The sequence below is a fragment of the Harpia harpyja genome, chromosome Z (genome assembly GCF_026419915.1).
Source record: "Harpia harpyja isolate bHarHar1 chromosome Z, bHarHar1 primary haplotype, whole genome shotgun sequence".
NCBI classification, from domain to species: Eukaryota; Metazoa; Chordata; class Aves; order Accipitriformes; family Accipitridae; genus Harpia; species Harpia harpyja.
In genome coordinates this window covers 75150935-75164620 of record NC_068969.1, presented here as the reverse complement: position 1 = coordinate 75164620, position 13686 = coordinate 75150935, and the positions used below count along the sequence as shown (strand labels likewise).

Below are 13686 nucleotides of genomic sequence, written 5' to 3'. Positions count from 1 at the left end.
AACTTTACTTGTTAGTTAGTTAGTTTATTGTGATCCTTAGCCGATAATTATGAGATAGTTGTCCGGTGGTTGAATTTAAAATAAAAAATCCCCCAAACCTTTACTACTTTGGGAATCGCTTTGTAGTTCATATTAATCCTGATTAACAAACATATTCACTTTTGTTGAGGATTAGTTTAATTATACCTTCAAATTTACACATGTATCAGAGTGCTGCAGAGTTTGGGTTCAGCTATTTTGTTTAGCGAAGAAAAGGGAATTTTTAAAGTTGAAGTGTTATGTGGATCTTAGCCAGATGGGATTTTAACTTTCAAAAACAAAACAAAAAATATCCACTATCTGTGGCTAATGTTGGCTAAATAGCGCCTGCCTGGCAGAAGTGGCAGCTTCATTTCAGCACACTTCACTGCTCTTCCCAGCTTTTCTTTATTCAGTTATACAACATACCTGAGCGGGTTGCAGTTCTGCCTTGCATTTCTAAGGTTTAGGAGTGTGGAGTGCGTTTCTCCCTACTTCCCCACCCCTTTTCCTTAGTGAAAATGGTTCGGGTCACTGTTTTATGATTTCTTTGGGACAGAGGATTGCCATTTTCTTGTTGTTATTATTCCTGAAAAGTATGTTTTACCTTTACCTATGAGCTGTTCTTAACAAAACTAGGAAATTAACTCTGAATTGCTGATTGTTAACATCACTCTGGTCTGCGTGATCTGGCTATCTTTAAGGCAGTTTTATGTATCTTTAAGGCAGTTCTATCATTTGAACATATGTGAAATCTCAAGGTCAAAGACAAAATTGGGCTATCCATTTTTCTGTGATTTATAAATAGTTCTAATTACCTGTTATTTAATCTTTTGTGTACTTGATTCTAAAGGAATAATGGTAATCTCTGTGTTTTGGTTTTTTTTTTTAAGATTACTTAATAATTACCTTTTCCTCTTTATACAAATTATTCTGCCCTGTTCCTGATGGCTGTTGCTGCAGTGTTGGTGGTGTTTTCTGTGGGTTATTTTAGGATAATATTTAACTATAAATGCATGCAACTAGACATGCCTACTTATTGAAGGTATATATAAAGTGAAGATTGTTTCCTTTAACATGTAGTTCCTGCCATCTCTTTAGTGATGACGTTAAAATTCTAGCTAGTTCTGACCTACTCTTTCACTCCTCATATACTAATAGTATCTGCAGCTAAAAGCTGCCCTAGTCTCTGTTGTTTTGTGCAACTAATCACAGACAAGCTTTCTTTAGGGGTAAGCGATGGGATTAGTTTAACGTAAATAAAATGTGCACATATAAGATGATTATCCTGTACTTTATAACATTGCCTATACTTGAATTTAATTATAGAATTCAACTATTACATTTAAAATCCTTTAAGTGACTTTGATGTGCTTAGTATTACCTGTACTTTACTTGTGATGTACAAGATGAGGTAAGGAAAGACTATTGAGCTAGTGTGAATGTATTTGTATTATATGCAGCATCCATATTAAAACCTATGGTTAAACCTGCCTGCTCAAGCTTCCATCTACTGCAGAGCTTGACAGACTCTATTTTCTGGTATTAAATTAAGTTAATTTGAATGGATTTGCTGCTTTGGTGGTGGCAGATATACTCCCATGCTTTCATCCTTGTAGCTGAAATCCTTTGTTGCCATCACTTCTGAAACGAAAAGGATGTGAAATCCTTTTTCAGGGCTCTGCATGTGAACTTAGTTCCTTACATTTTGAGTTAGTGGAGGAATTGTTCTTGGGCTGTGATAACAGAAGACTCTTCAGAACAGATCCTTCCAGGTTTTTGCACCCTGCACTTTCTTGTACTTAGTACAAGAAGGCTGTCCGCTTCAGTGTGGAAGGCTTTATTTCTTATGATTTGGTACTGTGAAGTCAAATCTCACAGTTTCTTCTGCTTGTTGTCTTAGAATGTGAAAGTGTTACAGATGACACACTTTAACAGTTACAAGACTCTTAGAGATGTGGTGTATCTATCACTCATAGACTGGGATATATTCAGTAAGGTCAAATTATGTAGGCTGGAGACTGAGAAGAGAGACTGTTGAAATGTTAAGAGTGAGATGAAAAATGGAGCCTTGGAAACAACATGCAAAGATGAATGTTTGTTGCCATAATAATACTTAGATCTCTGTAAGATACTGTGAGTGAGTGAATAATTGTCTGAGGCTGGGCTTTGAAAGTAGCAGTAGCAGGGGGGGGAAAAAACTACCCTACCTTTGTCTGTGCAGTCCAGAGCCAGAGGCACCCCAAGAAGAATAGGCACACAGACAATGCACATGTCTCTCCTTGCTTTAGTACTCTGTGCAAGGCACGTGTATACTAGATACGTGCGTGGAACATGCAGATGAGAATTCTTTACAAACTCAAACCACTGAGACTGCTTTCTGACCTTGATGGGAAATCTGGCTTTGGTGAATAAACCTTTTGGTTACCTTCAAAAAGAGAATTTAATTCTGTCATATATGATACCACAGGGAGTGAGGATTCTTGTCCTTTTGTCCACTCTAGTGGCAAAATAGTGACATTTCACACATTTTTAGTTACTTATCTGGGTTGTGCATAACTGCATCTGACAATTAAAGACTACTAGCATCTGTTTTTTCTAGATACATGAAGAAATGAGATTTAACAAGGCTGTGTCCTGCACTTGGGTCACAACAAGCCCATGCAAAGCTACAGGCTTGGGGAAGAGTTGGTGGAAAGCTGCCTGTTGGAAAAAGACCTGGTGGTATCGGTCAACAGCTGGCTGAACATGAGCCAGCAGTGTGCCCAGGTGGCCAAGAAGGCCAAATAGCACCCTGGCTTGTATCAGAAATAGTGTGGCCAGCAGGAGCAAGGAGGTGATTGTCGCCCCGTACTCAGCACTGGTGAGGCTGCACCTCAAATACTGTGTTCAGTTTTGGGCCCCTCACTACAGGAAAGACATGGAGGTGCTGGAGCATGTTCAGAGGAGGGCAACCAAGTTGGTGAGGGGCCTGGAGCACAAGTCTTGTGAGGAGCGGCTGAGGGAGCTGGGGTTGTTTAGTCTGGAGAAGAGGAGGCTGAGGGGAGACCTTATCACTCTCTACAACTACCTAAAAGGGGGTTGTAGTGAGGTGGGTGCTGGTCTCTTCTATCAAGTAACAAGCAATAGGACGAGAGGAAGCGGCCTCAAGTTGTGCCAGGGGAGGTTTAGACTGGATATTAGGAAAAATGTCTTTACCAAAAGGGTTGTCAAGCATGGGAACAGGCTGCCTGGTGAAGTGGTTGAGTCACCATCCCCGGAGGTATTTTAAAAGATGTGTAGATGTGGTGCTTAGGGACATGGTTTAGTGGTGGACTTGGCAGTGTTAGGTTAATGGTTGGATTTGATGATCTTGTGGGTCTTTTCCAACCTAAATGATTCCATGATCTATGAAATTTAGAAACATTTCTGTCTGCTCTAATGTTTTCTCTAGCTCTTTTTTCTTTTTTCCCACCTGACACTAGTATTGTGTGATTTTTATAAAGAACGGTTGATCTTTTACACTTCTCTGAAGTTGCCATACTGTAGTCCTGCGAGGGACTAGGTTTTGTCTTTCCTGAGTTTTCATATGATGTGCTGTTTCTGTCCATCTTTCGATCTGTGAAGTTGGATGTTTGAACCTCTTCGCTGTGTTTTTGTGATATATTCTCTCTGTAGCTAGATGAATGTGCAGTACCTGCTGCTTCTACCTGATTTAGGCCTCATTTCTCCCCATGCTTTTCATTTTAGTAATGGAAGTGTTTAACTGTATTGACTTGCGCTTTAAATAAGACCAATTTCCTTAAGTTGTAAAACTTCCATGCAGCATATGTGCATGCAATAGCATGACCAATGAATTCAAGCAGAAAATTTTATGGTATCTCCTGTTTCAGGCTGCAATATCCCCTGTGCTCTCAGCACCAAATTTATCACAAGGTGTGTTTCCTGTTTTGGATCTGCATTCATTTGCTGAGTCAGGTAATATGATCTATTTTAAAGTCTGATTTAATAAACAGATCAAGCCAAGTTTTTTAGTTCATTGAATTAATGTGTTTCTTTTGGAGTAAGTGACTATTTGTGGCTTTGTTTCAAGTTCTTGAAGGTTGAGTAGCGTTATATTCTGTGCAGCTTATTATTATTCACTCTGTACAAAATATTTGAGTATTTTCTCATAGCAGTAAAATTCTGTATGCTTGTTCTTGCCGTTCCCTTTCTGAACACAAAGCAGGAAAATGTTTGTTTGGTAGGATGGGTTTGTTTATTTTTGTCTTTGCATATGTTACTATAAATCTCTATTCAGAACATCTGAAGTAGTATGTATGTCATTTTTTGCTTCAGTATGTACTTAGTCCTCTGGTTTTAATTATTTTCTTCTGGTGAAGGATTTCTCTCCTATTTAGCTGGATTTATTTAAATTACAAAATACTGAAACGATGACTGTTAGAAACCACTGTGTTTTTATAAACAAGCATCATTTTGACTTCTACAGGATCAAACAGAAGATTGGCTGTGGAGAAACTGGTCATGTTTAATACTGCCTTGCTGTTCAAACAGCTTAGCTATATTGTAACATTCCATCTAGTAGTTATGTTTGAAAACTAATCAGATATATCAGTGTTATTTCAGCGTCAATCACCTTCGTCATGCCAAAACACTCAACTGGAGAAACAGAGGACAATACTTTTTCTCCTCTCTCAAGTTAATGATATATGTGGTTTGCAAACACTAGCAAAATTATCAGCACAGTTAATTTTTATGTCTACTTTATCACTTTAAATTCAGTGTGTGTACAGTATGTGTAGAAATATGTATCTGTGCATCTTTGTCTATTTTTTGTGTGAGTGCCTTTAAGTGCCCAAAGGTAGAGAGAAAGTGTCTTTCAATTCTTAAAAATTAGGGTGAGATGAGAGAGAATACTGGCAACAATTAGAGAAAGTAAAGACTAGATTTATATCGAATCAAGTCTGTTTTTTTAATTTATACTATACATACAGCTGTGCAATCACTTTAAGTGATTCATATTATTTCTCTATCTTCACCCCCTAGATTCAAGGGTGCTTTTCAGCCTTAGAAAATATCTGTTAATGTCATTTGTTCAATTTTGTCAGAAGAAGGATACTTCACTGTTTATGGTTTTTAGGTGAAGTAAAAGAGCCTTATAAGATGGTACAATCTATTTGTCTTGGTTATAATTCTGTAATAATGTCAGGTGGATTAAAAGCTTGATAGTCCTTAGAAGTCTCTCCTGAAACGGGAGATCTTGGCAGGGAGAGATCCAAAGTAGTGCCACTGATAGTGAGGCAAAGGCTTCTGTACAGTCAGCAGCAGTCAGACCAGAAGAAGAGTTAAGCTATTAGTACACACTAAAAGCAAGATGAGCCACGGTTTGTGCTGTGTTTTGCACAGCCAATAGTGAGAAAATGCTGACGAAAGAGTTAGTTGAGGAGAACTGGTTTATGATGATGTGATAGAGGGAGCTGCAGGGGTGGTGAAAAGTCGTGGAGGCAGGAGCGGAGATAATTACAGAAACAGAATTTGTTGGTTGCTAATTATCAGTTAGGTAATCTTCCCATACTTGTACATTTAAGTTTTTATAGATGTAGACATAAAATTGTAGGTCACAGTACTGCAAAATATTGGCTGTCTAAAATGTGTATGTAATGTTGTTGTGAATTAATCCTTAGAATCAGAAGAAGAATTTTATGATGCTCTAAGCAGTCCTGTGGAAGACATGCCATTTTTTGAAGCCCCATCTGGTTCCCTGAAGCGAGCTAGCAGTACAAGGCAAAAAAAACTACGTAAACAAGAGTCTTTGAAAAATATGACAGAATTCCAGCTAAGATTTGAAGTAGCTGAGGTAAAGTTACTTTTTTTTGTTTGTTTCTCTGAAGCACATCTGAACTGTAATTTTTCCGTTTGTTGTGCTCATGAATCCATGTCTGCAGAAGTATTGATTCCCCATTTCTTGCTGAAACAATTTTGTAGAGTTTTTTTCCAAGCCACAGTTGTGCTTCTGCATCCTTGTCATCACTGAAATGCTTTGATTTATCCACTTTATTTCCCAGCTAATTTTATCACTGAATTTCCTTTACCTAACTATCGCTCAAAAATCACATTATGTATTTGTTTTGGCTTAAGATGTAGGTTTTGACATCTTTTTTTCCAGATACTGTTGTGGTCACTGGGAAAACTTCATTAATGTTTTATCTTGTGACACGCACGCTATTTTTCTGCTCCAGTTTTTCCCAGACTCTCTTGGCCTGTAACATGTTCACTGTAGGGTGTTTTATATGTTGTTCTTGCTGCTTCAGACTCGGCACGGAGGAAGAGTATTGTACACAAAACCAGACACTTTCTAACTGCATCAGTTCGTGTAGTAAAAGAGATGGCCTCTTACCACTATCATTACCTTTATCATTAGACCATCATGGCTATGACAGTGTTATTGCTGCTGCTCACTGTATAGCTTTACAAATAAACCATACAAATTCATTTAACTTTACAAATTCTGTTTTAGGGTAGAGCTTACAGAATGGCTTCAACACATCATAACTAGCTTGCAACATATCTTATTATGTACTACACCTTACAGAAAATACATAAATAAAATTGAAATGAACTGAGTTTTGTGCGATTACAAGACCTTGTTTAAGATCTACTAGTCTAAAGATAGACGCTGTATTTTACATTATTCTCTAATAGAAACTATCTTACAATCTGTAAGAAAAAATTACAATTGAGAATCGATGAAGAATCACCTTCTGTTGGCTTTATAGTTTAAAATGACTTATTGAGTTTGGGTTTGATTTTCCCTATTTATAGAGGGGATTATGTGGAAAGGAAGAGTACATATCTTTGTTTTGCTTTGGCTGTGAAAGACAGATAACCACAGGTCAGCCAGGTATTTATTTAACAACATCTTTGTCATGCATGGATGAAAAAGTAGGAAATCCTCTCACCTGATGTTCAGCTTGGGAATCTTACTGTTACCAAGAGAGTTCAAAGAAATTCCAGTGAAAGCAGTAAACTCTTTATGTTGACTGACAATACAGTTTTGACTGAGTTGAACATTACTAAATGCTTTACAGAGCTGTTTTTAAAAATAAATTAGTTCATGTAAGTGTAACTTTGATATTGCATGTGTGCGTGTTTGAAGATTTTGTTAAAATAGCAGCAAACAGTATTCTAGCAATTTTGCTTCTTGAACTGTTTATTTTTTTCAAGGCATTTGCTGTATAAAGTTAAATGATCAATACACATTAACTAGTAAAATGTATATAAATATATAATGCTATGTAAAAGTTGAGAGGATAATCCACTACTATTTTTTTCTGGTTTTTTTGTTTGTTTGTTTGTGGTTTTCTAGGTCTTAATTAAATTATGCCGTCTTACTGGTAATACTGAGACACCTGTGCTGAAGCTTGATATTGTGGGGTTAGGCACTGAACTTAAATTAAGAACATTTGACATGACTGCAAATGCTTTCCTTCGTGAGGTTTGTCTGCTGTGCCCAGAGTATATGGGTAAGTATTTATAGTCTGATAAAAGACTTATTCACAAATAACACTGTGAATTTGTCTTCAAAAAGCCTTAGGGCTTTCTTTTGTCAACTGAGGAAGATTTGTTTCCTAAAATAAATTGTGGGGGAGGGGAGGGAAAAGTAATTCAGGAGCTCATTGTCTTAGTAATGCTTTGGTAAACATGTTCTCGTTCTGACGATTTTAGTAGAGACACCTAAGTATTTTAGGTGCAGAAGAGGTTTTGTGATTAAAAAGTAATGATAGGTAGTAGCCTAGTTTGTAGTCTACAGATGATTAAAAGAGTTGTAGAGAACTTGTCAATTTTTATTCTTAAAAAAACCTCCTAATCTTTTTTATTCTTTTTTTTTTTTAAGATGATAATGACAAGCCAGTTTACATAATTACTACTTTGGATAATGTAGAAGATGATCTTCTAACTCTGGAGTACATAAAGGTAAGAAAAGAGAAGACTTTGCTTTTGAATTGTAAGCCAGTCATAAACAGTACGGTAGTATTGAGCAATTGTTGAAGGTTTTTTCTTTCTTATTCATTCCCTAACATACCGAGTGTTATGTGCAAAGTCTGTCTGCTCCCTAAACAGATTCACTTGTACATCTTAAATTGTAGTGTTTTTTGAAATAAATTCTCTCTAATGAAATTTGCAAACTTCTCCTGATTTGTTTGTTTGTTTTATGGCACTTTTGGTGGAATAGGCTGATATTAATGGACCAGAACTGAAAACTGCCTATCAGAATGTTCTACAGAAAATAAAGGTATGGTATCTTTTTTAACTTAATTTTCTCATTGTGGGAAGAGAGGCATATTGGATAAATTTAATATGTTCTTTTAGGTGAACTTTTCATCTCTAGATGTTCATTTGCATACTGAAGCTCTGCTGAATGCTATGAACTATTTGAATAATCTTCTACCCAAACAAGAAACTAAAGTTGCAGAAGAACCGGTCCATGAAAAAATAGAGGAGAAGAAGGATGTTCTTAAGAAATTAAGTAAGTTTCTTTATTCCCCCCCTGCCTCTTCTTTCATTCCCCCCCCTGCCTCTTTTCATTCCTCTCTCTTCACTTATTTAAGTAAGGAAGAAGACAGACATTTTCTATTTTTGTAAGCCCGTCAATGGCTTTTGAAATGAGAAATTTTGTTTACGGTATATTTACTTACCCACTTCATAGCCTTTTTTTTAATTTCAGTGGCAATAAGAATGTTAGCCATCAGAGTACTATGGAGTAGCAAGGGTATACTCTTGTTCCCTGGCTGGGAGTGTGTAGGTGAGGAATAACTATATAATTAATGAGTCAAGGTAGATGCTGCTGCTGTTGACATTTCTTGAGGTAGAAATACTAAGCATGTTTTTTGAATATATGTGTTCAAATTCACTTAGTTATGATAATCTACATAGAATGCTGACTTACTGGCAGTGATTATATTCCTAATGGTGTTCTCCCATATAATGAGAAAAGTATTTTTGCATTATAGCATTTATGTGGAAAAGGTGCTTATAAAAAGTAAGGAAATTAAAAAAAATTTTATGGGTTAGTAAATCTAGCATGAAGGTGAAAACTTTCTGTGATAAGTTTATTAAATATATTCTAGACACTTTTGTGCTTTCCAAATAATAGCATAATTACCATTTTTCTCTTAACTCCTCAGTGAAATAACTTCGTACACTATTTTTCTTTCCATTGTCAAAATATTTTTGTTGGTTTAGGTTTGCAACCTGCAGATAGGTACTAATTTAGCAATTCATTGATTTGTAGACATTGGCTGTAGACATTAGTACATAATATATGCTACTGCATTTAATAAGCTCCAGGACAGTTTTGCTTACTGGTGATCTACTGATTTACCGAATGGCTAAATTCTGTTTGGCACCAATTTTGTAGGAATAATTTGTTGGAATTGCTGCTTTGGGTTTATGAACTGGCACAGGAATTTGGATTTGCCTTGAAGTGTAATAAATAGGAAGTCGTTGCATGGTGGAAGATGGCTTGAGCATTTTCAGTCTTTTGTTATAAGAAGCTGGTAATAGCATTCATTAATATCAATTACCATGTTTTTAGGGACACAAGTAGAATATGAATTCCTGTAATTTGAGACAAATCTGGTGAGCCTCCTCATGTTTATCAAAGGTACATGGTACTCTATAGGTATCTGGTTTCTGGTTTCTATGTATAAACTTAGGGTTCCTAGCTTTCCTTGGCCTGCAAAAGCATTAGCACTGCTGCATCCTGAAAGGAGTGCAGGCCAGTCAGTTATCCAAGAATATTGGTCTGAAAGAATTTTTCTGGTCTAATAAGTTTAATCTTATCTCTTTCCATGTGCCGTTTTATGACATATTGGTCAAGACATACCTTTGCTGTGTATTCAAGGCATATACACCCCCCGCATTGTCTTTTTTGGTTTCTCCTTTTCCCTTTTTGGTTTCTCTTTTTTCTTTTTTTCTGAGATGAATTGAGACTTTTGATTGCCTTACGGTTATTTTATTACCTTATACTTGAGGAACATCCATCTCTTGTGAATAACTTGCTTGCTATGCAGTTTTTCATTCAATGACCAAGAATTTGGCAGGTCTGATTTGTTGATAATGTTGTGCAAGAGCAAACAAACAGATCACCTCAATTTTTTGATCTTGTGTCTGGCAGCTACTTTGAAATGAAAGCTTCTATTAAACGCTCAGCATTATGCCAATGATGTTCACTTCTGCTCTGAGAAGGACTTCTCTGAGATCTTTGCAATCATTGCTTGCTGTTAATTGTAAAACACTGAGGGTCCAGCTAGTTATTAAAACAGAAAAGAAAACACACACAAACTATGGTAGAGGGTAATTCTCAAGATGATTGTAGTTGAAGTATTGTAATACTTGCTCTGCGTTACTGATTTCAGTAGTTCCCCCATATGACTGACCTAGCCAACCCACTGGTACACTGATGAGATCTTTCTGAGGCTGTCTGCATTTGCTGATGTTAGTTCTTAGAAGCATTTCGAGTTAAACTTCAGCATTATTTTGGTATCTTTAACCCGCAAGTATTACATTTGCAACATTTGGTGGTATTTTTTTGAGAATGTTAATTTGTGCTGCCTTTACAAATATATTTCTGTTTGGCAAAACAGAAATATGTTTGTAAGTCTAGTGTATACTCATATTCAGTGATTAATTCACAGTGTTGCTAAGGGTCGATGATTTTATTATGTGAGGTTGATGAACTAGTAGCCTGATAGTGTTTTTTGAAGAACTTCAGGCAGAAACGGTGCCTGGATTAGGAAAAAAGAATTAAAGGTTTTCAGTGCACAGCTTTTCTTGGGATTTGAGTATTTGTTTCCCATACATACTTAAGTGAAATCAGCTATGTTAATTTTTTAAGCATTGTGAAAGGAAAGGTAATTATCATGTCTAGACCCAAACAGGTTATTAAAAAAATGAGAGAAAATAAGGTTTTGTAGGTTCTGTTTTTGGGGGGGGGGAGATGGAGGAAGATGAAGGAAAATATTTGCCTTATGAATGATGAGATGTGGGAAGAGTATTAGTATGTCACACAGGCATTGTCTTTCAGCTGATGATTTTTTATTATTCCATCAGATTGTTAAGAAGTTTAGTTCCTCAGCTTGTTCTTTGAAGGTGTTTTGTAGGTCTCCATTGCATAATAGAACTGAGAAGTAAAAGGTAGAATAATTGCTCTGTGAAAAAAATTTCTCCCATTTAACTGTATTTTTTAAATGATTTTTTTCTGTGTGAGATTGTTCTTATTCATGGTGGTTGTTTGATTTCAGTTACACAGGGACGTGCTTGGACACTAGATGAAATACCATTTGTGTACCTATGATAGTCTGTTAACTTAGAGTTCTGTTCTTTGGCTTACTGAGAGCTGTGGACAGAAGATTCAGCATTTCTCTAGCTTTGAACCATTTTGCTATGCAGGCAAACAGTGAAGTGTTTGCTGTTTTATAGAGTTCTTGGAGGCAAAGGATTAAATTAGTTCCTTATGTATTAACATGTGACAATTCAGACTTTACACAGCTGAAAAGCTTCATAGGTGATTCTCCTCCCTCCTCCTCCCCCAATCCTATACAACTGTGCAAAATAAACTTTGACTGAGGGTAGTTATTGGTTAATTTACTGTAGCTTGTCTTCTGTTAGCAACATAGAATAAAATCATCTGATTGAAGCCAATGTATTTATGGAACCATAGCTTGATTGTAAGGGTTGAGAGAGCCGTAACATACTCACACACAACATTAAAGGTAGTTTTTCATCTGAAAAGCTAGCCTGTGGAAAAATGGATTGAATGTTTATTACTTTTAATTTTGCTCCTTTTAGCTTTGTATGTAGATCACCTATAAGAATTTACCATTTAGGACTCAAAATCCTTGAATACAGGATATGACATTACTCTTTGTCATTTGAAGTAGCGTATAACATTACTTCAGATTTGACTTTCAGAAAAAGTAGACTAAGTTATTGGTTGAGTCCGCTATCTGTTGACTTCTGTATTTAGCACCGTACCTGCAGAGAGTGTTGTGTGGCATCAGTCATGTCTACTCAAAATGAATGGAGATTATTTCTGTTAACATGAAATAGGATATTTTTACTCTTATGCAGTTTTGGGAAAACCAAAAATGGACTAAGTATTTGGACACCTCTGTTCTGAAAGGTACTATATATGTGCTTGTATCTTTTGTAGGTCTTAAGGTTGACCATACTAATTTTGAAAGATACCCACTGTCCCTTCTCTTCAGTGTCTAGTTATATTAATGGTATTTTCATATTTAAAACTTAAGTTTAGAAAATACAGGTGGTGGACATTTAATAAAAAGTCACCTGCCATATGTAAACAAGACTGTTGATTGCAGATGACTAATCAATAGACGAGATAGAGTAGAGTATTAATGTAGCTATCATGGTACCACTATTTGAGGTAAACTGTTTAGTCCTGAATAACCTATCTCTAATTTTGCATTGTGCTATGTAGGTGTATATTAGATGTATTTCTTGCAGTTAGTAAAATACTGGTTTTCACAGTTTGTGAAGCACATGAGGACTCTCATATATACAATCCTGTATATACAATTTCTTTGTGTCATGCTTGCCTGTATGGGTGCAGTGCATTTTGCCAGTGCTGCAGGCTTGAAGCAAACTAGGCTTTGGGGAAGGGATACTAAAATATTACATCTCCTCCTTGAAGAACTGTAATTTTTTTTATTTTCTATTTCCTACAGCATCAAAAAAATCGAAGCATGAAGATGTTATTGACCTCAATATCTGTGCAGATTTATCCTGTTTACGTATCTTTATTAGAGAGAAAAAGCATAGAATAGCTGAAATTCACATTGAAGGTAGGAACAAAACTTTAATCACAAAGGCATAAAACCTCATAACCAGAATAGTCTCTAGATTTTGTATGACTTTTTCTTTTTTTTTTTAAGGTCTGGATAGCCAAGTGATCATGAAGAAAGCAGCAACAGAAGTGACTGCAAAATTAAAGAACATCATTATTGTGGATTCTGATGAGATGGCATTGTATAAAAAGGTATGCATTTGCATGTATCATTGATTTCTGAATGGAATATAGATGCTAAATTGAACTTACTATGTCAACTCTACTCTTTAACTATGTTTTTTTTAATAATATTTTATGTATTTGCTGTGATCATGATTCTCTATAGGCAGACTGATTTTGCCCCCAGAACTGGTGATTGTTAGGCCGACATTGATTTTGTGCAACTGTGATGCCCAGCTGCTCATTATGCTCCTTATTTTGTTGACTTTAATGGGTGAAATTATTCAAGCTGAGCTTCCAACTGAATATCTTCAGCTATTTAAAGGATTTTTATTTTTCATTTATTGTTGAGATATTTGAAGTAAAAATGTCTTAGAAGTGTGACGTACTACATTCTGTGTTGGAATTCAGTCTTTCTAGCATAACTTTTTACAGCAGAGATACTCTTTTTTCTTCCTAAGGCTCTTTACATCACAGGAAAAGAAGTCTTCAACTTTAGAATGATGTCATATGTGAATGCTACAGATGGCATTGCATATACAAATATGGATGTTGTTGACAATCGTATTTACCTAACTGTTGGGTGTATTCAAGTGGTTTTTGTCAACAAGTTTGTTTCATCTATTTTGGTAAGTTAAATTTTCCAGATACTATTCCTT

At 36.0% G+C, this 13686-nt stretch overlaps 1 protein-coding gene across 9 annotated transcripts in view; it reads left to right on the top strand.

Annotated features, from left to right (window-relative positions):
* The window catches only part of VPS13A (vacuolar protein sorting 13 homolog A), a 108825-nt gene that overhangs the window by 35215 nt on the left and 59924 nt on the right, over positions 1–13686 (top strand). For all 9 annotated transcript variants that reach the window (XR_008233326.1, XR_008233327.1, XM_052775612.1 and 6 more), the window contains 9 exons: positions 3891–3975; positions 5682–5854; positions 7364–7520; positions 7892–7971; positions 8231–8290; positions 8368–8524; positions 12747–12863; positions 12954–13057; positions 13489–13656. Coding sequence is in view for 7 of the 9 variants with exons in the window: in XM_052775612.1 (XP_052631572.1) it covers positions 3891–3975; positions 5682–5854; positions 7364–7520; positions 7892–7971; positions 8231–8290; positions 8368–8524; positions 12747–12863; positions 12954–13057; positions 13489–13656 (1101 nt within the window). In the remaining 2 variants the exon portion in view is untranslated. The remainder of the gene's footprint in view (positions 1–3890; positions 3976–5681; positions 5855–7363; positions 7521–7891; positions 7972–8230; positions 8291–8367; positions 8525–12746; positions 12864–12953; positions 13058–13488; positions 13657–13686) is intronic.